General features: G+C 36.4%; 4 protein-coding genes across 11 annotated transcripts; 2 read left to right on the top strand and 2 right to left on the bottom strand.

Annotated features, from left to right (window-relative positions):
- Positions 1 to 4,711: 4,711 nt before the first annotated feature.
- Positions 4,712 to 8,497, bottom strand: LOC141590900 (uncharacterized). Its single transcript, XM_074411413.1, has 6 exons — positions 8,214 to 8,497; positions 6,058 to 6,169; positions 5,707 to 5,868; positions 5,378 to 5,424; positions 5,083 to 5,279; positions 4,712 to 4,984 (listed from the first exon to the last, which is right to left on the bottom strand). The coding sequence occupies exons 1-6, from the start codon at positions 8,424 to 8,426 to the stop codon at positions 4,933 to 4,935; spliced, it is 783 nt and encodes a 260-aa protein (XP_074267514.1). The 5' UTR covers positions 8,427 to 8,497; the 3' UTR covers positions 4,712 to 4,932.
- A 2,193-nt stretch (positions 8,498 to 10,690) lies between these two features.
- LOC141591784 (uncharacterized) lies at positions 10,691 to 15,908 on the top strand. Of its 7 annotated transcripts, none has more exons than XM_074412242.1 (4): positions 10,691 to 13,864; positions 14,151 to 14,240; positions 15,115 to 15,243; positions 15,795 to 15,908. In XM_074412242.1, the coding sequence occupies exon 1, from the start codon at positions 10,861 to 10,863 to the stop codon at positions 13,540 to 13,542; it is 2,682 nt and encodes an 893-aa protein (XP_074268343.1). In that variant the 5' UTR covers positions 10,691 to 10,860; the 3' UTR covers positions 13,543 to 13,864; positions 14,151 to 14,240; positions 15,115 to 15,243; positions 15,795 to 15,908. The 7 variants fall into 7 exon arrangements, with proteins under 7 accessions (XP_074268343.1, XP_074268344.1, XP_074268345.1 ...); XM_074412243.1 differs by having other exon boundaries at positions 15,000 to 15,243; XM_074412244.1 differs by lacking the exon at positions 15,115 to 15,243 and having other exon boundaries at positions 15,707 to 15,908.
- A 2,064-nt stretch (positions 15,909 to 17,972) lies between these two features.
- On the top strand, positions 17,973 to 21,710 carry LOC141591783 (uncharacterized). Of its 2 annotated transcripts, XM_074412237.1 has the most exons (4): positions 17,973 to 18,173; positions 19,695 to 20,790; positions 21,222 to 21,483; positions 21,593 to 21,710. In XM_074412237.1, the coding sequence occupies exons 1-2, from the start codon at positions 18,124 to 18,126 to the stop codon at positions 19,882 to 19,884; spliced, it is 240 nt and encodes a 79-aa protein (XP_074268338.1). In that variant the 5' UTR covers positions 17,973 to 18,123; the 3' UTR covers positions 19,885 to 20,790; positions 21,222 to 21,483; positions 21,593 to 21,710. The 2 variants fall into 2 exon arrangements, with proteins under 2 accessions (XP_074268338.1, XP_074268337.1); XM_074412236.1 differs by having other exon boundaries at positions 21,222 to 21,710.
- Positions 20,440 to 20,778, bottom strand: LOC141589742 (monothiol glutaredoxin-S6-like). The gene has a single exon (XM_074410368.1). The coding sequence runs from the start codon at positions 20,776 to 20,778 to the stop codon at positions 20,440 to 20,442; it is 339 nt and encodes a 112-aa protein (XP_074266469.1).
- Positions 21,711 to 26,104: the final 4,394 nt, after the last annotated feature.

Below are 26,104 nucleotides of genomic sequence, written 5' to 3'. Positions count from 1 at the left end.
AAAAGTGACCGTTATAATTAAAAATGTGACCGTTATAATTTAAAAATGTGGCCGTTATAATTTAAAATGTGACCGTTATAATTTTCATGTTACCGTGTTAATTCAAAAATATCGTTATAATTAAAAAATACCGTTACTAATTTTAAAAAATGTGACCGTTATAATTTAAAAATGTGACCGAAAAGATGTATATTGAATCCTCCACTTGGCAGACTTTGTATCATCTTAGCCAAGTGTTAATGTCTCGCCTTGAATTAGTCGTTTCAAGTACCACTGTATGAGACCTGGTTGAAAATCCTCCACTTGGCAGGCTTTGTATCATCTTAGTCGGACGCCCGGAGGATATACTAAATCATGCAGTTACTGATGAGGTTGTTTCTGATGAAACATTAACCGAAAAGATGTGGGAGTTTCGCAGGTTAAAAAGTGATGTCCTTTTCTATTTTGAGCGCATACTGACCGTGCTCGATTACGCAACACTATCAGAATTATGTGTCGGTAGAGTGTTCAACCTAGGAAATTCAAAACTCGACATCATTGATTTCTATGATTAATATGTTATTAGCCAACCTGAGGAAATTGAGGCTGGAGATTATCTACAAGATCTGGAATCGTCATCTTCATCATCGGAAGATAATTGAGTTGGATTTAAACTATGTTTTAAATAAAGTTGTGTTTTTAAATTCCGTTAAACTATGTTTTAATTAAAGGTGTATTTTAATTAAGTTTTATGTAATTTATGTAATTCCGTCATGCCTGATTTATGTAATTTAATCAAGTCTGTTTTAATTAAGTTTTAAATTAAATTTGTGTAATTTCACCAAGTCTATTTTAATTAACTTTTAAATTAAATTTATGTAATGCCGACTCATTCATTTCAATGCAGGACATTGTTCACACAAACAAAATATCCATACACAACTAAAGAGAATAAAAATATTCATACACAACACAAATAAAAATATCCATACATAACAATAAGAACAAGTAAATAAAAAAGACACTACGGGGTACTATCATCATCCTCAGCATCATCCTCAGCATGGTCCTCGGCTCTGAAGTACGGCTCCATCTCATCCACCAATCTCCGCACATATTGCCACTTTCTTTCTGCGGAAGGTTGTTTATAGATCTGTGAGAAATGACGACTAACAGCTCGTGAAACCTCGGGCTCCTCGCTGAAAAGGAGTGAGCGAAACTGAGTACGGCGTGTAGGGGGTAGAAGTAAGGGTGAGAAATTTTCCTATACCAAATCAAGTAGCGCGAATCAGTCTGAAAAGGCATCAAAGCCCGGACCGGTCTCTCAAAACTATCTCGGCATCACTCAAACCCCACTCCAAATCAGGAGAATCTCCATAAGACAGCCAATAACCCAAAGTCGGCTTAGCCGGACGATAGTCAACAGTAGGGAACTGCATAGATGCCGGGATAACCTGAACATACCCGTACTGACGGAGACACCTATGAGGCTGGTACGACTCTACTATATCCAGAAATCTAATCAGGCCTGAGTAGAGCGAAATACTGCAAGCCCTGTGTGGACCAACACCATAAGGAAGCCACGTGACGTGCTCCGCCCTTAGCCCGCCCAACCTCTGTCAGTGCTGCTCCAATAACCGAACATCTCCCCTAAACCCGGGAATCCGTGACCAAGCCTCGACAAGTGGTCTCCCCTCGACATAATATCCGGAGTGTGGTCGGAACATGGGAAAGTACTCATATATTCAAGCCTAAAGCAACGGTAAACAACCGCTAACACCCTGGCCCTCCTTACGCGAAGTCATCCCCAACTATCGATACATGTAGGCCAATGTCGCGGCCCCCCAAGCATAGTTGCCGATATCAGACAACTGATCAAACAACGACAACATACGAGCAATAACCCTATCACCAGACTTGTCCGTGAATAAAGTCTGTCGTACCAACAACATCATGTAAGCCCTGAGCGAGTCCTACTGGTTACCCGTCTCCGCAAGCTTTATCAATTTCTTAACCGTCACCACACCACCCTTGTAAAACGGTGGTTTCACATCTTTCACAGGCATACCAAAAAAGGCAGCCACCTTCCCCTTCATACCGATTTCCTCCCTCGTAGGACCCTCCTCCATAACCCTCATGCCATCCACTCGTATCCCAAGGATCTTCTCAACGTCGTGCAATAAGATAGTAATCTCACCAAACGGCATATGAAAAGTGTTGGTGTCGGGCTGCCACCTCTCTACAAAAGTACTAATGAGGTTCTCATCCAAACCGGTCGTCAAAGAACGCCTCAAATGATCAAGGCCACTCTTACTAACTCTCTCAAAAACACCATCACGGACCTTCATCTTACTTATCTTCACTAGAGCACTCGACCTCTCGTAACACGTGATCCACGATCTTACGCTTCCCGGACCGGTCCAACTACTATAAGCTATGTGGCCACCAAAGCTACGTAGAACGCTAAGCACACTCGGACCACCCTTAACCGGAGTTGTAAGACTCCAAGATAGATCCGGAGTCTTTGTCTTCTTCTTCCCCGTGCTACTAGATGAACCATCACTAAGCGGCACATATCGACCTCTACCATCCCGTACCACCTTCTTAGGTGGTAGTACGACGACCTCCTCGTCAAGAAAACGAGAGTCAACCTCCTCCTCCTCCTCCTCCCCATCATCATCATCATCATCATCATCATCATCATCATCATCATCATCATGCTAAACCACATAGTCAAAATACTCCTCCTCCTCGGCATCAGAATCGGCTACTGGCTCCCTAAAAAATTAACTCAGTAAATCAAGCTCGGTCATAACGGGCTCGGGAGTAGGATCGGGAGAAGAACGGATTTGGATGCCCCTACCCCTACCTCCCAGACCACGACGTGACGCTAACGGTAAAGGGATACGCCGCTTAGAGCCCGTCACTCTTCGGTCTCTCGTACGGCCCAAGGAAGTCATAATGTAATCTTCGCTATCCGACATCTGCATTTACGAGATTAAAACGTTAGATAAATAAAAATAAACAAGTTTTCATACAAAAAGAATATAAAATAACCATTTAAATACTAAATTAACGGTCGAAATGTAATTAAACAGTCCAAACCAGAGATCGACGTTGAGTTTCAAAATCCGAGCATGGCCAAGACAATGAAATTCAACGCCCTTAACCAAACTGGACGTAGAAACTGATAGTCCGTGCCAGTTATGGACGTGAATAGTGCATGTCTGACCAGGTTTGGACGACTAAACTCAACGTCCGTCACCAAACTGGACGTAGAATCTTCCCGTTCTATGCCCAGCCAAACGGTGATATTCATTGTCCAGCTCCAGCCAAGCCGTTGGCATTCAACGTCCCTATCCATCCCCAACTCCCCTCTATTAAACCCGACTTCCAACTCGACAACAATAACAACACCAACAACAGATCCTTCAACAACAATAACAACAACAACAATTCGATTCCAACAACAACAACTGATTCAACTACAACAACAACAACAACAAGAGGGCAACTAATTAAAACTAATTAAAACCATTGAAATAATTCAAACTAATTCAAATTAATCAATCCCAATCTAACAACAACTAATTCGACTACAACAACAATAACAAAAAGAGGGCAACAAATCGAATTCAACAACATTATTAATTAAAATTATCCAATTGAATTTATAAAAACTAATTCTTAACTACTCCCTCCATACCACACCAATGGCAACATTGAGAATCTTGAACTATTCATGGTCGTAGGGAATCTTCGATATTATTCTTAATCTATAAGACAAAATTTAGTCATGTGAGATCTTGTTTATTTATCGTCATGAATGTTATAAGAATATCAAATTTTTATAATTTTTAATAATGTGTAACTAAAGATAGTCACGTTACAAAACGTGTCTCGGCAAGTGTGAAAAAGTCAATGTTACCATTGGTGTGGTATGAAGGGAGTAATAAACAAAATAAATGGATGTGTATTACTTACTTGTGGTGGTCGGTGTTGTTGGTGGGGTGTTGTTCGTTCGTGGTGGTGCGTGATGCTGATAATGCCCGACGGTGATGATGCGTGGTGGTGGTGGTTGTCGATTAAAAAGAAAAGTGAGAGAGATATAGCGAGTTGAGTGTCAGATGTGAGAGGGCAAGAACGACTGAGATGCGTAGGGTGGCGAGTGCGGCGTGCTGGTGTGGTGGTGGTGGTCGGAGGCGGCAGTGCGAGAGGGATACAGTGTGGTGTCTGAATTTTGGTGGTTTTGGGTTGAATGGGGAGTGTGAAAGAAAGATTAGAGGGAAAGAGAGAGTTCAAGGGTAAGGGACGTCTTTTTTATGAAAAACATCGACGATTTGTTATAAAAGTCGACGACGTTTTGCAACCCGAATTTAAAGCTCAAGCCCCAAAATGACTAGACATCAAATTGGAAAGTATAAGATACATTTTTAAGCTAATATTTTTGCCGTCAACTCAAGAAAATAAAATTATGACCCTAAGTAGAACAAAATTGAAATTAAGCTGACCTGAACCATAGTCGACTTGAACAAAATTAAAATCTGTACATGAAAGAGTAATTACGAAAAAAATTAACTAAATTTAAAACTCAAGCCCCAAAATGACTAGACATCAAATGGCCGAACTCTAATTAAATCTCTATTGTTCCGTCTTAATCTTAAAAGAGGTCGAACATACCCGCGGAATGTGTTCTTCATCACTTCAAATAAATTATCAATGAGAAAACATCTTCATCAATAACATTGCTTTTACATGTTGATCAATTATATGCACTATTTATCAATAATTCTACATATTCTGATGCATTCTAATTCTAGTTTCCAAGCACCACCCCACTACAAGAGGTCATAAATTTGTATTACTACCATGTGACTGACTATACATTATTGCTTTCACCCAATTCTAAAATCCTATACTTGTAAGGCAACGCTTAGTCGACCATCTGAATATTCAACTGCCTTCTTCGTCTGAGTCATGCAAAACTGCTCCTCTAACTTTAGCTCTGAATACAGAGTATATATGGATAAAAATGTTAATGCCAAAAAAACAAAAGCCAAAGTAAAGGTTATTCAGAAGAGAGAAAAATTTGGAAGAACAAACCTGCGAAATGCAGGTACAACTCGATGGGGAACTTTGGAAGATTGAACTTGAGTAGTATTCAGCGCAGCAGTGACCGATGAAGTCTCAGAGTTCAAAGGAGAGGCAGTACTCCCAATGTCTGATGTCTTTTGGAACGCCTGCTTTTCCATATTCGTAGCTGTATCGAGCTTCCTCTTAACAGTTTGGCTCTTATCCTCCTAAGGAAAATCAAAGGTTCAGCTCATTCAAGAAAATCAATGTAATGATACTCATCAAAAGCAAGAGTTACGGATTAAAATCTCGCAGGTAATCGTACCTTTTCCGCAGAAATCGTTTGGGTCAACCGACAGCAGCGGTCTTCCTCTGAAAAGCATTCGAACCAAGTGTTTATTGATGATACTTGATTGCATATAACTGCCTACTTGTTTTAAAAATAAAAATAAAAAGTAAAAACACGCTTTTGCGCAAGGCATAGTGAAGCGCTAACCAAAATGCCATAGAGACATACTTGTTAGATATGGCGCAGCTAGCGAGGCTCACTCAAGCACGCTACTATGAGATTACCACATAATAGCAAAGTTGGAGTGACGAAAGAATGAGATTATCAAACATATGAGAGAATTTTGTGGACGGAGAAGTGAAAACCTGTTCCAAAGGGATCTTTCAGAAGATTGTATGCCTTAAAAAGCTCGAATGACATGTTTGCCATAGCCTCACTTGCAGCAGAGTGGTCAAGCTTAGAAAGTGAAATTGTCAATAAGGGCATCCCTTTAGATTTTCGAGCAACCAACTTTGCTGATACGGCATCTACAATACAGTAATATACAGCTAGGATTAGAAATATGCCATAATCAATGTTTTACTGACACACACAATAATTACTGTATAAAAAGCACATAATTATAACTCAAACCAGATATTCAGGTAAGCTGCCAACCAGAGTTCGAAACTCGTACCACAGGAAAACAGGTTTAGAAAAAATATAAGCTCCATTACCATTCAATTTTGGCTGCCACTTCATAACAAGTTTCACATCCTTGGATTTCAAAGAAGTAACCACATAGTTCACAAAATCAGACCATGAACCACTGATTCCTATGCTATCCCGCTGCACACAGATCAAACAAAAATAAAATGAAAACAGAAAAGATATAAAACCTTGTATACATACATATCCAGAAAAATATTACATGTTATTCTACTCAAAGCATAATAAATCTCACGGAACCCAGACGAATACAAACCAAAGCATGGAGTATTGGCTAATTGCCGACAATAAACCATCATTATAACTTGACAAAATTCAGCCAATCATCCAAGATGCCCTTCTAAATGCTGCTATAGAAATGAGGTTAAGAATCCTCAACTTTCAATTACTAGTTTAATATAATCCCATCAAAGCTTCTTGGTAATGTTTAGATGGCGGTACATCAACTTATTCAATCTCTCGCCCCTTTTGGAACAAATAACCATAAACAGCAATCAAAACACAAATTTAATTTTCTATAGCACACCCTTAGAAAAAATCACTAAAAAGATTTCTTCAAATTTTCTAATAACGGACATAAAAGAACTCATTAAAGGACACCAACGGGACGGTGACACCCATATACACATAGAAAGCTTTTATGAAACCAGGGGAGAGCTAACTAGTAACAAGGAGTAGTACTACCCAAACATCGGAAACTTGGTTAAGAATATCAATATTTGCTTCCCCAAATGACCTTGTATTATGTACTCCCTTTGTCTCGCTCATTTGTTTACCTACTCCAGTTCAATTGTTTATATTTTAGGAATGCATTTGATGGGCAATTTGATCATCCACACTCAATTTAGTCCACTTGTCATCTAATAATTGCACCCCCCGCCCCCACCCACACCCTCCTCTCTTTCCTTGGTCTTTGTGGGCCAAAACCAAAGGTAAACAAATGACTGAGACGGAGGGAGTAATAACAAATGCAACTTGGTGGCTTTGTTTGACTAGAATTTTTTTTGCTACCCCATACCTGAAATCTTGCCTCCGCCATATGATGAAACTCTTTCTCTAAAGCAACTCCAGCAAACATATATAGGTTCTAAATCTCTAAGGGTGTGTTTGGATTGAGTGATTTGAAGGGAAAAGAAAGGGAGAGAGTAGGAAATTTAAAATCCCTTATTTGGATAGCAATTGAGGGTGGAGGGAAATGGAGGGGGAGAGATTTTGAGGGATCAAATTTCCCTCCTCCAGGCCTAATCAAAATCTCTTCACAATAAACAAGATTTGGAGAGAAATTATATCCAAACATCCACACCCCATGTCCCCTCCCCTTCCCTTCTATCCCTTTCCCTTCCCTCCTTTCCCCTACCCTCCCTTTCCCTCCACTTTTTGGGTGTGTTGGATTGGGGGATTTGGAGAGAAAAGAAAGGGAGGAAGAGTAGGAGATTTAAATTGCTTTATTTGGTTAACAAATAAGGGTGGACGGAAATGGAGGGGGAGAGATGTGGAGGGATTCATTTTCTCTCCTCCAAGGTAAATCAAAATCTCTCCACAATAGGCACGATTTGGAAAGAAATTGTATCCAAACACCCACACCCCATTCCCCCTCCCCTTCCCTTCTCTCCCTTTCCCTTCCTTCCTTCCTCCTCCAAGGGGAGGAGGGGAGGAGGAATGGGGGTGTGGGTGTTTGTATACAATTTCTTTCCAAATCTTGCCTATTGTGAAGAGATTTTGATTAGGCTTGGATGAGGGAAATTGTATTCTTCCAAATCTCTCCCCCTCTATTTCCGACCACCCTCATTTGCTATCCAAACAAGGGATTTTAAATCCCCTACTCTCCCTCCCTTTCTTTTCCCTCCAAATCCTTCAATCCAAATACACCCTAAATCAATGATTAATCACAATCATACAATGTAATCACATCTCCAAAAATGCTCATTTTGCATAAACAATAATACAATATCTCCTCAAATTTGTAAGATAAAGAGTATTCACAAATTCCGTGGTAAAACTGTCTAAGACCACAAAAAGTAACAATATACACGAAAGCAACACAAATTTCAAGTTATAAAAAGACCTGTCTTACAGTAGAATTACTCAATACAGTATAGATCGATCATGGCAATCATGTATTCAAACAATAACCTTTTTTTGTGTGCATAAACAAATGACATACCATATCCTCAAGTTGGAGAATGGAGCGACGAGACTCCCAAGTATTCTGGCGAAAATCAGAGACATGAAGAGTGAGGTGAGACGGGTCAGAAGCATAGACCCGGTATAGAAATGGGTTTAATTTGGGCCCACCATTGTTGCTGCTGGACCCACCTTCCCACTCTGGTTTTGCTTCTCCAAATATGGTCTCCAGCTCTTGCAGATCACACCCCATTTCTCCTCTAATGTCTTCTTTCAGTAATGGCCGGCTACTCGTGTCGTGTGGTCGTGTGTTTGGGTTTGAGAGGTCAAACTAACAAATTAATCTTTTAGACTTAATTAGTATAGTTCCCGTGCAAATGCACGGTTTTTATAGGTAAGGATGTTTGAGTTTGTAACAATTAAAATACGGTAATTTAACTCCTTAAATTTAATGATAAAATATTCTATTGGTGGTGTTTCATATCAAAAACTGGAAAATACAACGAATAAGAACTGGAAAATACAATAGGAAGAATCGTAAGGAAATGATTTTAGGCAAATTAATAGACAATAAATTTATTTTAAACAAATAAATTTCAAAGTGAGAATTTAAAGAGACTACTTATTAGTAAATAAAATCTTAAGAAGATGATTTTATTTATTTATGGCATATATATAAATAAAAAGAGATGATGAAATCAATTAATGTTGAGTGGGGGCCACTATTAGATGGTGAATATTTAGGGGAGAAATTTGAGCGGGAAAATGTATAGTTTTGTTAATCTTTTAGTATATAGGGGATTTCATTTTAATAGGTTTTATTCAATTTAGTTTAGCTCCATTAAATTTAGTTCAGTTTAGCTCAACTCAATTCAGTTCAGTTCAAATCAGTTCAGTTCAGTTCATATTAATTTATTTCAAAATTAATATTATTATTCTTATTTTATATTCTTATTGATATCATTATTAGTATTAATTTATCGGAAATTTTTCATGGTACCCCTTAATTTTGTCAGATTTCCCATGGTATTCCTACTTTTAAGAATCTGACTATGATACCCGTAAGGTTCCATTTTGTGCCCATGGTACCCCTAATGTAACAACCGTTAGATGGACGTTAAGTTTTGATAAAAATTATTAATAAATATGAAATAAAAATGGAAAGTAAGGGTACCATGGAAAATCTGGAAAAATTAAAGGATACCATGAGAAATTTTCATAGTTTTTAATTAATATTTTATTGCCACATTATGAAAACTTAACGCCCATTTAATGACCATTACATTAGGGGGTACCATGAGCACAAAAACGGAACCTCAAGGATATTATATGCAGATTATTAAAAGCAGGGGTACCTGGAAAATATGACAAAATTAAGGGGTACCATGGAAAATTTTCGTTAATTTATTTACTATTGTTATTATTATTATATTATTTTTATATTTATTATATTAATATTATATTATTAATAATGAATTCGTATTGTTTATAATATTATATTTATATTTAATATATTTATTATTATTATTTTATTAATATATTCATTATTATTAATATTATTTATAACATATTTATTATTATTATTATTATTATTATTATTATTATAATATTTAATATTATTATATTAATAAGTTATTATATTATATTTATTATTTTATTAATATATTCATTATTATTAATATTATTAATCACGTATTTTTTAATATTATTATATTTAATATTATTATATTAACATAATTAACAAGTTATTATGTTAAACTATTATTATTATTATATTATTATATTATTTATTGTTTAGTTATTATTATTATTAATATATTATATTATTATTAGTGATGTTATCATTTATATTACTAATATATTATTATTTTTACTATATTTATTACTATATTACTATGTTATTTTTTATATATCTTATTAGATTATTATTATTAGATTATATTAATATATTATTATTGTTAATGAATAATATTATTATAATATTTATTATAATTATTGGTATTATAATTATTAGTATAATCTTTTTATTATTAATATTTCAGTTCATTTCAATTCAACTTTATTAAGTTAAATTCAGTTCAGTTCCATTAAGTTCAGTTCCGTTCAGCTCCGTTAAGTTCAGTCCAGTTCAGCTCAATTTAGACAATTTCAATTCAAAAGAACATGGCCTAATACCAAACAACACATTAAAAATTAGCCAAACCCCAATCCTACCTAATTTATAATGACATTTATGCTATTTGTAATTTTTTCGGCAGTGTTTCGTTTACTTGGGTTCGTAGAAACTTTAATAATGCCGCTCATGAGCTTGCTCATTTGAGACCATGGTCGATAGGTTCTCGTAGATGGTTGGAGTCCGTTCCATTGGATATCGCTGATGCAGTTTGTGCTGATTCTGCTAATAATATTTCTTAAACCTTCGGGTTTAATTAAAAAAAAAACCAACCCTACCTAAATGATCCTACACCCCACGCGAACCCGACTCAATTGACCCATGTACACTTCTATCATTACGGGCTTAATGTCTATTCAATTCTAAAACCCACTCCGCTCAATATGAGTGAAACAATCATCACAAATCCCACAACTTTCTCCATAAAACCTCCATTAAACCCTCACCTTCGCCGGAAAACACCGTGATTTCACCGGAAAACGCACTTTTTCGGCGAAATTAATCTCCTCATTGAATGTCTCACACTTTAAGCAGATTAAAGTTGTGTACTTTCACCAAGGTAAGTCCAATTTTTTCCACCATTTTCACCTCTCAATTAATGACCCATATACCCTTTATTCAATTTCCCAAATTCCATCATAATTTTTCTTCATATTCTTCATCATTTAGATATACCCATCATTTTATTTCTCAGTTTTTACCGATTAATTGTTATAAAGTTGTAAACTTTGATGTTATTAATGCGTATGAGAGGCGTAGAATCTTTGTTGGTTTATCAAAGATGATTAAAAATGGTGATAATGTTGGTATTTTGATGGGTTTTTCTCAGGATTTTTGCCCATTTTTGCTTGTTGAGATTATGAAATTGTTTGATTGTAGAGATACTGCTTCTGCATTCTTTAGGTTAGCATTTCAGGGTGATTATAGTGAGGATTTAGTTAACAAATGTTGTGTTGTTGTCGATTCGCTTTCCGGTGAGAATTACCGGCTTCTTGCTCAGGATGTGATTACTTGTGTTGTTTTGAGAATTGGGTCTTGTAAAAGTAGGGATTTTTGGGATTTGATGTGGAGTGGGCCCTCGGATATTGAATCGGATTTTTTGGTACTTGATTCGCTTATGAGAGGGTTTATGAATGCGGGTTTTGTTTATTTGGCTTTAGATGTGGTGAATAGGATGAGGGAAATTGGTGTGACTCCGAGTTCGTCAGCTGTTAGTATTTTGTTTAAGATGTTGATTAGAGTAGGTGATCATGGTTGTGTATGGAAATTGTTTCGAGATATGATTCGTTATGGACCTCGCCTGTCTAATTTTACATTTAATACTTTGATTCTTGAGTTTTGTAGAAAAGGTTATCTTGTCGTTGGGGAGACATTACTATATATAATGCGGAAGTATCACCGTGAACCTGATGTATATGCGTATAATATTTTGATAAATGCGTATTGTACAAGAGGGAGAACTTCTGATGCTTTGGCTTGTATGCATTTTATGATTGAAAGAGGCTGTGATCCAAGCTTTGTAACTTTCCATACTATAATTAATGCATTGTGTAAGGAAGGTAACACAGTGGAGGCGAGAAAGCTGTTTGACGCAATGACTGAACTCGGCTTCACACCTACTACCGCCTTGCATAATGCATTAATTGATGGTTATGTAAAAGCTAGGGACATTTATCAGGCGAGTAATGTTTTTAGAGAAATGAGGATGAAAAATATAGCTCCTGATGTTATAACTTTCAACATACTGATTGCCGGACACTACAAATATGGGACGGAAAAAGATGCCGAATATCTTCTAAGAGAATTTTCAATGTCACAATTGGTACCAGATTCTTCACTGCCTGATATTTCAATTGCCGGGTTGTGTTGGTCTGGTCGGTTAGACGAGGCTATGAAGTTACTAGAGGAGTTTCTCGAGAGAGGAGTCCCAATTAGCATTGTTGCTTTTAACTCTGTTATTGCGGCGTACAATAAGGCAGGGCTAGTAGAGGAGGCTTTTAGAGCTTATAAAATTATGATCAGATTTGGTCTTACTCCGACATCTTCCACTTGCAGTGCTTTACTCATTGGTCTCTCCGACAAAGGTAGGTTACAAGAAGCTAGAGAGCTCATGGATCATATGATAGCAAGATGTTTTCCTGTAAATGAAGTGGCCTTTACATTGCTTCTAGATTGTTACTTTCAGAATGGGGACTTATTGGGGGCCCAAACCCTGTGGAATGAAATTCATCTGAAAGGGTTATCCCCAGATGTTGTCACCTTCTCGGCTTACATTGATGGCCTATCTAAAGCTGGCCTAATGGAGGAGGCCTTTTCCATTTTCGAGGAAATGAAAATGAGGGGGTTTATCCCAAACAATTTTCCATACAACTCGTTAATTCACGGCTTTTGCAATTGTGGCAAGATGACTGAAGCAATGAAGTTAGAGAAAGAAATGAGGCAAATGGGTCTAATTCCAGACCTGTGTACTTACAATATTATCATCAATGGGTTTTGTAAACAAGGTAGAATGGAGGCTGCTATTGTTGCTTTTGTTGACATGCATCGAAGTGGCTTAACTCCCGATCTAGTGACTTACAACACTCTTATCGATGGGTATTGTAAAGCATTTGACATGTCAAGTGCTGACAACGTTGTTGATAGAATGCATCTCAATGGCTGGAGCCCTGACATATATACATATAACATCCGAATGCATGGACTTTGTTCTCGTCGTCGGATGAATCAGGCGTTTTTAATGTTAGATGAGCTTGTAGCAGCTGGTATTGTTCCCAATACCATAACATACAATATCATGGTAAACGGTGTTTGCAGTGACATGTTGGATCGTGCCACGATGTTGGCTGCGAAACTACTCAAGGTGGCCTTTTTTCCAAATATTGTTACTATAAATTTGCTGCTTTCTCACCTTTGCAAGCAGGGGCTATCCCAGAAGACCTTGATGTGGGGCCAACGACTCCACGAAATTGGTTTTGATTTTGACGAGGTTACATATAAGATAATGGATAAAGCTTGCAGTAACTTGCAAGAAAATCCGGAAACATTAGGAGATTCATCAGAGAAGGGCCTGTTTCTTGATTTCCTCATGTACATCAACTATGATTTTATACGTAGAAGTAAGCGTTCTTGTGAAGACAATTGGCATCCCGTCAATTTGTCCGGTGTTGACTTTTCAATGTCTTCTGGTGTTGGATAGGGATCTTCTACTGCTGAATAATGAATCTTTTCCCAACTTTGAGTTGCAAGAACAAGTATGCATCAGCAACCTTGTGAGACTGGTCCTAAAAGGTCAATACATATGTAGCCTTTTATAGAACATGGTTCTTATTCTTATCAAGATGGGTCGGTGTATAATTTGAAAACTTCAGAAGGGAAGTGACTCAAAACTAAGAGTGCTTGAAAGGGTTGTCAAAAGGTTGAAGATCGTATGAAGAAGAGAGAAACACTTGACCTGTTTTTAGCTTTAGTCTGAGATGGTGCTTGAACAAATGCATATATACACACGCGCACATACCAAGGTAGTCACGTTATGTCCCTTTTTTGTAACCTAGTATGAAAGGTTATCCATTGCTCACCAAACTAATTGCGCTTCTTTTTATTGTGAAGTAGCAGTCATCAGATGCAGGTTTCGTTGCAATTCTCATTATGGGTCATCCAAAAATAGCTTTTAGTGTTAAAATGACGGGTACTGCAATCCCCCTTCACCCCTGCCGTTTGCAGGATCGCTCGAGACACTGGGGTAATGTTGTTGCATGAGAAGTTATCTATGGGTATAGTTTTTCCCTTACTCGTTTCATGATGCAGCTCTCCTGCTAGGGGTATGGAAGACTTATCTTGTGGGGAAGAACCTAATCCTGAAGCGCCAGATCTATGTAAGAGCTCTACGCCATATGGGTATGGTCTCTTTAGTGATAAAATAACTCCATAGTCCTCATATATGTTTTGGACTGGTTTTCCAGCAGTCTCGTGTTGATTTTTCTCTATAACTTGCACTTAAATACCTTTTCTGACTCCTGTTTCTCTTTTGATGTTTCCTTTTCCGTTTAATGCCTATTATACCTTCCGTTGTACTTTATTTTATTCATCAGTAATTCCTCTTCTGGGTTCCCTATCTGACCACCGTTAGGCTTATTCAAGGAGATTGTCTTGATAACTTATAACTTGTGTGGAATTTTTTGGACCAGCAATTTTAAACTGTCTTTCTATATCTGATATTTTGAACTTTGTATCGTGGTCACTTAAACGAGAGTTTCTGAAGGAGCACGTGTTCGACATGTTCAATATATCGATTTTGTGCGAATGATACTCTGTGGAACTAAAGTTTTAGAAGTGCTAACTAGCTGATTTGATTTGAAGTGTTTGTAGCCTTTTAGGCAGATACAAGGAAGACGTTAGCTACAATGACTCAGAAGCACTCAGAAGCCTTTCCACTCAATTGTTTTTTGCTTGCTCTAACTGCCTCTAAGTGACAATATCAAAGATATTAATTTCGTTAAACGTTTTTTCTTTTATCTGAAAAAAAACCTCAGTAATGCCAACTCTTCTGTAATTTTTTCATTGCCCAATGTTTCTGGTGTAAACCTGCAAATTTGTCCAGTACTTCCTGTCAATAGATAATTCACTAATATACTACTCCTATTTCTTTGCTCATAGGCTTTTCTTGATTTAAGGCGGATTCGTAGTCTCGTAGTTGAGGAATCTGTTCGCTACTTGTTTGCCCTGGGCATCATCCACAGTTTAATTAAGACACATCTTGCCGCTTCTTCAGAATATTGCCTAGTCCCCCGCAGAGGAAAAACTTCCGTACATGGAGCATTACAATTTACAACACAACAGTACGTCAGTACCCCAGTGCCTCAATGGCTCCGGCAAATTGCGGCATAAAGGGGGGTCGGATGTACACAGCCTTACCCTTGTGTTAGCAACACAAAGAGGCTGTTTCTGAATGACCCAAGATGAAAATGTTATACTTGTACCTCACACATTTCTCAAAATTATTTTTAAAACTCCATATACTTCTAAACATAAATAGATTTATCTATTTGTGTTTTGGTGACGTCTCCCCACAGTCCCACTCCCATATCTTCATTAAGTTATACACAGTCGGACACTTGGATTAGTACTTGCGTCCGATATTCGTTCTCGAGTCTGAGTCGCATTTATATTGTAGATTCATGGTTGAGTCGCCTGTCTACTGTGCCTGTGTTAGGTTCTGTCAGTGTATTCTCAATATAAAGATATTCTCAGTTACGAATGCTGTTCCAGAATTTTACTTTGCTGCTATGTTCGTTTGCCCCTCCCCCTTATGCAGAACAAGCTCTGTATTCTTTGTAATTTGATGTTTGAACTATCTTCTACAGGTTTCAACAATGAACTGGCTTATGGTGTTTATTTATCGGACAATTCTCAAATTTAGATGGAAAGATATTGCGTTATGCTACCGTCCAGCTAACTGGTGCACCATGCTCCATTGATACCTATGTTGGCTAGCAATGAAAGCTTGAATTGTGCAAGCTACTGCAGGTATTGGACATGTGAGTGTAGCATGTTGCTTCGTTGCACCAAGAAAAAGGATCATCAGAATCCAGAAGATGCTCGCTCAAGCTAGACAGTTTCGGTGCCAGCAGTGGCAGAACCGGATTTGAAGTTAGTGGGACGGGTAGGGGCTAAAATAAAGTTCGAAAATCTAGAGAAGCAGACTTTTTCATTGCTTAGGGTGCCGCTATCCCTGCTATCCCTCCTTGCGCGAAAGAAAAACTGATGACGAGTCAGATTTTGTTTGAAAGCCAAGATCTATATATGGGAGAAACCCAAATTTGTTGCTATTTGCACAATTTCTTGTTTACTAGTCGCTAGTCGAACATTCCCTGAGTAGTAAATAAATGATTGGGAATTTGGGATCGATGGAGTATGATTACTTTTCCAAATGAACCACAAGAGCAATATGATATGGGCGCAAATTGGAACTTGCGATATATTGTAGTGTATTTTCGTGTTAATAGCTAAGTGCTCGTTTGGTTAGGTTTTACAATATATCGCAAATTGGAACTTGCGATATATTGTAGTGTATTTTCGTGTTAATAGCTAAGCGCTCGTTTGGTTAGATTTTACAATATATCGCAAATTGGAACTTGCGATATATTGTAGTGTATTTTCGTGTTAATAGCTAAGCGCTCGTTTGGTTAGATTTTACAATATATCGCAAATTGGAACTTGCGATGTATTGTAGTGTATTATTGTAGGGAATCAAAATTTCCTATCAACCCTTGTAAAACTTCATTGAAGTACATATTAACTTATTAATTATTATTCCCTTCACATTTTAATGTTCTTTCCATTTTATTAAAATACTACTCACATATAATAATGAAATGAGAAGAACATTAAAATGTGGAGGGAGTATTATAGAGGAGTAATATGAGACATAACTAGAAAACACAATTTTCAAACTTTGATCATATTTCTTGGTCACAAGTTTTAAACTCTATAATTTTTTTTTTTTTTTTTTCAAATCGTAATTCTTGGAAAGATGATCGATTTGAAAAAAAATAGTAACTTTCTGAAGTCGTAAATACTAGTTATGACTTCTTAAAGTTGTCCGGTTCAAAAAATCGAGTATTTCACACAAAATATGAAATCTCGAGGTACAACACGAATTTTCCGAAATAGTTAACCATATAATAAGGACCCGAACTTTAACATAATTTTGCGATAAGGACCTAAACTTTGTTTTAGACACTTTAAGGACCTCAATTTGTTTATTTGACTAAAATACCCTTTGCATGTCAATATTTTCTTTTATTTATGTTACCAAAAAACACATTAATAGTTTTGTATTTTTCTTTGTTTTCAATATAAAGTGCTTTCGCACTTCTTAGTTGTTAATACAAGTGAAATTATTTTTTGTATATACTTTGCATAAAATGAAGTTAAGATAACAAGTACGACTATATGTAGACATGTCAAAATCTAACCTGACCCGATTATTCCAGGGTCTAGATCCAAAATTCTCAACCCGCGACCCGTTCATCCCCAAAATGACTCGTTAATCTAGGCGAAACCCGATTCGAACGGGTCGATCCATTAAGACGAATGATTCAAGAATTTTATTAAAATATTAATATTATGCATTATACTTGAAATAGTACTTAAATTTTTATTATTCCTAGTATTTTAAATTAAACACTATTAAAAAATCATTTTTATATAAATTATAAAACCTTTAATAGTAAAATAATTATTAAAAGAAATTTAGAAACTATCTTTTGACATGTATTCTGTCTCGACCCATTTGGCAAGTAATTTTACGCACGTTCAAAAGTAATTGAAACACAGAAGTATTTGACAAGAATAAAATTGCTCTTTACGCACATTCAAAGTAATTTTCAAGAAAAAGAAAATTAATTGGACTCATTTTATTCACAAAAACTTTAGAGAGACGGTCTCTCAATATTTTATATTTTTTCTTCGTTGTTTATAGAAATAAATTTTCAACAAACATATTACAAGGGTAGATTTGTCCAATAATCAAAATGAGGTCCTTAAAATCTCTAAAAGAAAGTTTGGGTCCTTATCACAAAATTTTGTGAAAGTTCGGGTCCTTGTTATAGGGTTAACTCCTAACAAACGTCTCACGGTAAACTCATTGTAATATTTTATCGTGAGACCGTCTCATACGGGAATAAGCGCGGCATATAAGTGGGATACTCCGGAAGTCTGTAGCAAAGTAGCTGACAAAAGTCGCAAACACAGTATAAAAAACTAACAAAAAAAAACCATGACTTTGTCAAAGATCGGAAAATCTTTGCCTTTTTCTGGGATCTTCAGGTATATCCTTCTTCCTTACTTCTTTAATCTCATCATTTTTTTGGGTTTCTCAGTTTTTTTTTCTAATACTGTATAATATTTGTTTCAATTTTTGTATTTTGATTATTCATGTTATGAAGTGTAAATATCAAATTTGTTTAATTGTTTGATCATATTAGAAATTTATTGGGATGTGAAATTAATTTGAAATTTGTGGAAGAGTTAGGGTTGGATTAATTATTGATTGGGATATTATTCACTGATTTCTGGATTTTATATAAGTCACTGTTTGGACCCTTTATTATTAGTTTGATCATATGATTTTGCTCGTTAAAAATTCATGCTTTTGAGATGTTAATTTAATTAGATTGTATATAGGGAAAGGGATTAATGAAGGCGTAATGGGTAATGCTCGGATTAATACTCAGGTTTAGTATGAATAGTTTTCGCATGTTATGGCTGTTTTTTTCCGGATTGGGGAGGAGTCGGAGATGAATTTGGCGCGTGAAATGAGAACGCGAGATTTGAGAAGCAATACAAGATTACAAGATCATTACGCCATTGCCTAAGGGGGTTCTTCAAATAACGGGGTAAGGGAGGGTCAAATGTACGCAGTCTTACATTTGTGTCAAAGACACAAGGAGGTTTTTTCAGATGACCTATGATGATATATATTATTAATAAGTGTGGCTTGGTTGTAGCCTACAAGATGGCCGGAATTTTTTTTTGGTTATATTAGGATGATCTGCAATTCTGCATGTTCACAGTCTACACACAAAGAGAGGTCTTCAAACTTGTCTAATTGTACTGAGTGAGAGTCAGTTATCTCTGTCTATGTTGTTGAGAAAATTATCGATATTTCAGTATAAAATTCTAATTTTATTGGAAGTATGACCTCGGTGCATTTTAGGCGCGCCTTTAGATAACGCTCACGTAACGAGGCTCACTGCCACACACTTTGCATATTTTTTTTGTCTAGACCTTTAGTTATGCCATTACTTTCCCCCATTGTTCGTAAATTCTACTCCTTTACATGTTAGCCAACTTGAAAATTCCAAAAACGGATATTGTAGGCCAAAATTTTATTTGGAAAATACATACGTATTTATTAACAAAAATAGGGTGCCTCGCGTCCAAAAGGTGCACGCCTTCACCTTACGCTTCATCGCGTCATCCCCTTTACACATCGACAGAGCCTTGTGCCTCTTCAAACTGAGGGAGAAAAGAAGGATGGAATTGCAAGATAAATTACTATCTACTGACTCACTGAGGGGTAGAATGGGAACATGTGAAGTTTGTTTTAGACTTATTTTGCTTGGTGAAAAGTTACTCATTCTGAACCCTTCCGATTATTATACAAGTTAGTGGCTTAAAATGGATATGATTCAACAGTGAATGGGTGAGTGAAATTGTTATGGTTCCATGCTAGAATTGCTACTAAATGCTATTTTGGTTATTACTTGATGTAACCTCGATCCCTGAAAATTGCTACTAAATGCTATGCTGGTAGTTGCTAGCAACTCATTATTTTTAACCCATCAGGAAACTGGAACAAGATATGGAGACTGTTATTAGGGTTTTGCAACCTGGACATGTAGGGATTATAGAGCACAAATTTACCAACGAAGAGATCCGCGAGGCAGATGCTGCCGTTAAAAGAGCTGTGGAGAATTGGAAAAGGCGAATGCTGTTGGAGAAAAGCAGTATCTTGAAAGATTATATTGATATGTGATGGAAATCAGACTCTTTGAACATCGTAAAACACTTGTGAATCGTTTTCATTTGTAGCTCAAATCCTTTTAGTTTCAGAAGCCTGTTTGTTCATTGATTGTTCAAGATCATGGTTTTGTGTTAAAAGACAAACTAATAGTTCTCGTTATCCAAACGCATTAATATGAAAAAATATTTTATTTTATTGTTATGGCAACATAGCTCTATCTTCTAACTTGTAGAGAGGAAATGTGATGACACGTTCCATGAAAGCGAATTTCAGACATTAAAATAATACACAAATGCATTATTCATAACTTTTGGATGTCTGCCTCTCTGTCATGCTTGATCATATGCTTAAGAACCTCAAATGACATAACTTCGACACTCTGACGCTAATTTTTTTGACTACTGATATCTTACAGAATACAGGGAAAGCTTAGAATGTATGAACTGAAAAGCAAACCCAGACTAAACTGCATCTTCCATCAATATTCGGATTGATACTGTAGCTTAGTTGTCTTGACTCTTTATATTTTTAAAAAACAACATAAGTTTTTTATGTTTTTATTCCATGCTAATGATTGCGTTCTGTTGATGTTCTGTTCCAAACCCATATGGCTCCTGCTTCTTTCAGCATGGGCACCAGTTTCCCCTGTACTTGGAGGGTAAGGACTTCATTAGCCCCTCCAACAAGGTTCTGTCCGATGTATACAGTCGGCACAGTTGGTTTGTTCCCCATTCTCTTGAGCGCCTTCTCAATTTCTTGCCCATTTGGAATCTCATCAAGCTCGTAAACTATTGGATTGGCTCCATAGCTGCTCATGAGTTGCTTCATGGAGTGAGAGACACAGCAAGAGCTCTTGCTGAAGATCACCAGCGGCTTTTCATCCACTAGACTCTTCACGGCATCCATTATCAATGCTAGGTTTGTGTTTTAATTCAAACAAGGTCAATGTGAATTTTAGGGTTTTCTTGAATTTCGTAAGCCTTACAAGTTTTTGTTGTGCTGAAAATGTGCTGGATTTGCCATCTATATATATAGGCATCGTGTCGACATAGTGAGTCTTGTATGAGACTGTTTCACATCTTAGACCAGCCCAACTGCTAACATATTCCCATTGTGGGATTAATGGGTTGATCTCACGTGTAAGACGATCTTGTAAAGTTTACGTGGTTTTGAATATTGTCTGCGTTGCGAATCTGCTGTAACATCAGAAAGGAATGAGGAACTGTTTTGATGGAGATGCTGCATGAAAATATCTAAAAGTGCCCATTTGTTTACCTGAAGAAGATATGCCAGATTATGGTGGGGTCGGTGTTATATGCCTAATTAACTTTTGTTCCACATGTTTTGAGCTATGAGGAAAATTGAGGATGCTTTCTGTGAGTAGATTTCAGGAATTGATCTTACAACTGTTGAGAAGAATCTTATGAGGTGGATGTGGATTGGATGATGAGGTTTATCCAGAATGATAATCCTCTTAACCCTATCTAAACAAAGAATCAAACACAATTTGCCCTGAAACTCGATGAAAGTTCACCAATGCTTGAGGATCGTGCTCTAAATGCTATCGTGCCACCTGGACGTCTACGTAGACCTTGCAAACGAGTTTTTCAGGTGTGCTTGCATTTGGGTTTTCGGTTTGAGTATGTTTTAGATAGCCCGACCGTCTTAGGTCTTACTATCGTGACGTGGGTCATGGCCTCATGGGTTAGATTTTTGCTAGGGTTTATTCGTCGTCTGGTTGGATGCGGTCAATTCGTGGGGCATGACTCACGAGTATGTTTAAGCCCTTCTGTTCAAGCACTTTCGTATTTGGATCTATTATGATTACGTTTGAACGAGTTAAGCACATGTTCCTTTACCAATGGTTTTCGTAATTGTTTTCACAATTGATTGCAGATCGGTAAGATCCTTGCAAAGCGGATTGGACATTGTGCCCCGTTCTCAAAGGGTAATGGTGACTTTGGAAATCTATACAAAGCGATCATTAGGGAAATGTATATCGGTATGATGATTTAGGTGATATGGTGTCCAAATCATTTGAGAATCTACGGAATAATATATCTGAGGGCACGCGCAAAAAACATGGTGGAAATGTGTTGAGATATGCATTGATCTTGTAAGAAGAGGCAGAATTGATGAGACCCTGATTATGAAGAGATAAATCATTTTAGGAAAAAACCTGTCAGATTCTGAATTTCGGTCTAGGAGTTATGCGCAATTGAGTTTTTTTATAGCGACAAAAAGGGCATGTTGTACATGAAAATCAAACATGGAGGGTATTATGTACACAAACTTAAAAAGTTGGGTACCACATGCAAAATGGCAAAGTTCGAGGGTACCACGGAATTTTCCGTACACTGTAAGCAGCTCAATGCAGAACGAAGAGCCAATTCTTTAATCCACCCAGAATATTAAGCTGTCTTCTCATTCACAGTTGATCCCTTATCCGCTGACCGCCCATTTATTATCGAGTATCGATGTGATTTTTCGAGATAGTTACTACGTAGTACTTACTATCGAGTATCGATGTGATTGCTCCATGCTGTGAAACGTTGATAAAAAAAAAAGTGAAGAAAGTTAAAACATGAGCTGCTTGTATAATTTTACGTACAGTAGTGCTTGTGTAACTATTGAGCCACATTATTTACTCTAATTTCGTACAGTATACACTGGCGGATCTATGTTGTGCTTGGCCTCGGCCTCGCCAATTCGGTTATTACCTGTCATTAGCTTTGATTTGCATGGAAATTGGTTTCCGCAATTTGGTTTCGAGGCCTTTATTCCCTTGGTTTGAACTTGACCTCTTTACATTTCGCAATGTTCCAATTTAGCACCAAGATTTTAGATTTGTTGTTACAGACGACGAGTGAAACTGCGAGAGTGGATCATCTTGCAACATACTTGAAATTTGTTGTTGGCTTATGTCGAATTTTCCTCATTGATTTTTTGATAAGAAGGGATGAACCCAAAGACCTGCAACGAGCTTGACTGAACCAATTAATTAGGATCGACAATGAAAAACCCCCAAAACAACTAAGTAATCTGGCTCTTTGCAGCTGGATTGAAGTACAAAGGTTTCAGAATGTATTTAGCTATAATGTCATAGGCCCGGTATAGGAAACTGAACCAATTCCATGTTAACCTCGGTTATCATCTCCAATCACGAGCTTGACTTATTCCGACCGCGAAGTGGAGGTGGCCAACAGTTCGACTTGGCTAGGCCTTATTCGACCCGCATATCCAATCCTCCTACCATTAATTTGGCCGGCCTACACCCAACCCTGCTTTGACCCGGCCCCAATTAGGGTCGAATTAAGATCGAACCTCACGACTTGGCCATAACCCTCACATTGACCGAACCCAATCCACCCTAATCGTTTTAGATAGATTCTTCAAAATATGCTAAGAGCTAGCCAAGCCGGCTGACCCCACCCACTGCCAACCCGTCATTGAGCCAGGTCAATTTCCGAGCTCAATTCCCTAGCTCATCGAACTGACCTGACGTGGATAACCCGCCCTTCGTCTCTTCCCCTAGGGCCGGGTTAGGATTGGTACAACCAATTCAGTCTAACTTGGTCCAAAATAACTTAAATTTACCTAAATGACTCAATACGACTAAAATATGGGTGGTGATTTTTTCAAGACATTTTTTTTACTAATTAAAGTACGCTATTGACCATTTTACCTCTCTCGATTGATTTTCTCTCCCATTTCCTTTACCACCCACCTCGTCGTCAATCCACGCCTTTTGCCACCCTCGTCAACAATCACCACCCTACACCGCCATCGTAGAAAAGACGAGCTTGTGGGCAAGTGGGGGTTGGATCATTCAAACATACACATAGAGCCTGAATCAACAAAACAATTGTTATGACTAATGAAATATTGATAAATGTGTTCCATACGTGATTTATTCCCTCGAAACATTGCATTTTATATTATCACTAGTATAAATCACGCACATGCAATGAGCGGTATATATATATATAGAGTTTTTATTTTATTTTAGTGTATTATTTATATTTTTTAAATTTGCACCTCATTGTTAATATTTCACTCATTGTATTTTGATATGAAACATAAAAATTGAAATAGAAAACTAATCAAAGAGAATTAAGTTAAGTTCTGATTTTTTTTAAAATGAATTTGGTTTTTTGTCATGAAACTAATAGTAAATACACAAAATCTCAAGTTATTCTCTAAAGTAATAATTATTGTATTACTGAAAAATTTAGCAACTTATAGTTTATAGTTTAATACCAACGTTATTTTATTTTATTGAAAAAATCATAGTTATAAATTTAATTAAAAGATTAGAGTTTAATTATAAGAATCCTTATTAATTGAAAAGATAAAAATGTTATGAAAGAAAGTTTTACTTATTACCTTATTTAGTTAGATGTCTTTTTGAGGGAAACTAAGATAAAAATCATAATACTAGTTTAGATCTCGCGCAATAAATGCGCGTTATTTATGGAGTTTTTATTTTTATAGTATTTAATCATGCTAAATTAACATCTCATTAGTTTTTCATATTTCAGGTCATGATATTTTGATATGGGAAAAAAAATTGATCTGTAAAATTATTGAAGAAAATTGAGACCTGTATCACTCACTCTAATGATCTCTTTCAAAATGTTGATTCTTTGCACGATATTAGTGGAACATATGATCTATTCATGGGATAACTAGGAGTAAAATAGGACAAATATTTTCATGGGATAACTAGGAGACACAGGACCAATTCATGGGATAACTAGGAGTAAAATAGGACCAATATTTTCATGGGATAACTAGGAGTGACATTGGCTGAGATCGAACTCCTATAGATTTGAATTTGAGGTGCATTTTATTCAGAGTACTCTAGATTTGATGACAATTGATCTTTTCTCTTTTCTTGATATTGTTCTTTATGGTACTCAACTTCGCACTTTACATATAAACCTGAAGTTTTTGTTGCTATCGACTCTTTTCCCCGAAATTCTGCTTTCTTTTTAGGAGTTATGTTATATTTTAGATGATATATTCAAAGGGGTTAAGGTATGTGAGTGTCATCTTCTCTTAAAAGTTAGACTTTTATTTTTAAGGGGATGACGTATTGTTTTTGTGTGAAAAATTACTTAAGATTAGTTTCACGTGTCACCAATTTTTAACAGCTAGTCTTACTTGTGACGGGCTAATTCCGTCACAAACTTGTGACCTCTCACAAAAAGGGAGAGAGGGATAAGGTGGGCCACTCCCATGTACTTACCTCTCATGGGCATTTTGTGAGAGGAAACGGTATCTGTCACAAGCTTGTGACGGATATCGCCGTCACAAGCTTGTGATGAGATTTTGTGAATTTTTAATCAGTGCATATAATTATGATGGCGTTAAATGCTTTCACTGCCATTGTCAAACTTGTTTATTTCTATTTTCGCTATTGTAAAAGTATTTTTTATATTACTGCCATTGTAAAGTGAATTAATATCTTTATTACCATTTTCTGACTTCCTTTACCTGTTACATTAGGTTACTATTACTTCGATTTTTCGTCAATAAAGTCATTCTATTTTTCATGAACTTTTTATTAGATAATTAGGAATTCGCTTAATAAACCATAATCAAACCATACTGTTTGCTTTTTTATTCTTCAAATCTTATGTGTCATATCATTTAATTTCTCAAACGTCCTGAAAATTAAAGGATTCAAATTCTTTTTAAGAAAATTTTCGTAATATAAAGGTTTACCTAATAAAAGTCAAATTTTTCTCTACATAGTTAACTAAAACGAGCCGTTTGCATTTTTCTCAAAAAAATTTAATCACCAAAATTTAGTTTTTTTCTCATTTACAACTTGTGTGTTCTTTCTCAATGTTTATAATCACGTAATTAAATAATTTGTAGACGAAATTTTATATAAAATATTTTTTTTGCTGACAGTGCTTAAAAAAAAAGAATTGTTTGCTTCAAGTGAGAAGATGAAATTTCTGTAAAATTTTAAATTCACGTGGTATTTCAATTCAGATGTCAGTCAAGCGATGTTGAAGATTTTCGTAACAAAAAATAGAATCTTTATGTTACGTATGGAATTTTTGCTAAAACTTTATGTCTTTATATTACGAAGATTTTCATACAATAATTCAATCCTTTAATTTTCATGACGTTTGAGAAATTGAATGCTATGACACAGAAGATTTAAGGAAATAAAAAAATAAACAGTATGGTTTAATTATGGTTTATTAAACGAATT

The sequence above is a fragment of the Silene latifolia genome, chromosome 7 (assembly GCF_048544455.1).
Source record: "Silene latifolia isolate original U9 population chromosome 7, ASM4854445v1, whole genome shotgun sequence".
Taxonomy (NCBI): Eukaryota; Viridiplantae; Streptophyta; class Magnoliopsida; order Caryophyllales; family Caryophyllaceae; genus Silene; species Silene latifolia.
Note: the sequence above shows the minus strand (reverse complement) of the source record. Positions and strands in the feature narration are given on the sequence as shown.

Bases quoted from the DNA above. Each gene is read 5' to 3' on its own strand.
- LOC141590900 (XM_074411413.1), bottom strand. From the start codon at position 8,426: ATGGGGTGTGATCTGCAAGAGCTGGAGACCATATTTGGAGAAGCAAAA. The intron at 6,170-8,213 runs GTATGTCATTTG...ATCTGTGTGCAG, and splicing joins TTCTCCAACTTGAGGATATG to CGGGATAGCATAGGAATCAG. The intron at 5,869-6,057 runs GTAATGGAGCTT...ACTGTATTGTAG, and splicing joins GTGGCAGCCAAAATTGAATG to ATGCCGTATCAGCAAAGTTG.
- LOC141591784 (XM_074412244.1), top strand. From the start codon at position 10,861: ATGTCTCACACTTTAAGCAGATTAAAGTTGTGTACTTTCACCAAGGTA.
- LOC141591783 (XM_074412237.1), top strand. From the start codon at position 18,124: ATGACTTTGTCAAAGATCGGAAAATCTTTGCCTTTTTCTGGGATCTTC. The intron at 18,174-19,694 runs GTATATCCTTCT...TTAACCCATCAG, and splicing joins CCTTTTTCTGGGATCTTCAG to GAAACTGGAACAAGATATGG.
- LOC141589742 (XM_074410368.1), bottom strand. From the start codon at position 20,778: ATGGATGCCGTGAAGAGTCTAGTGGATGAAAAGCCGCTGGTGATCTTC.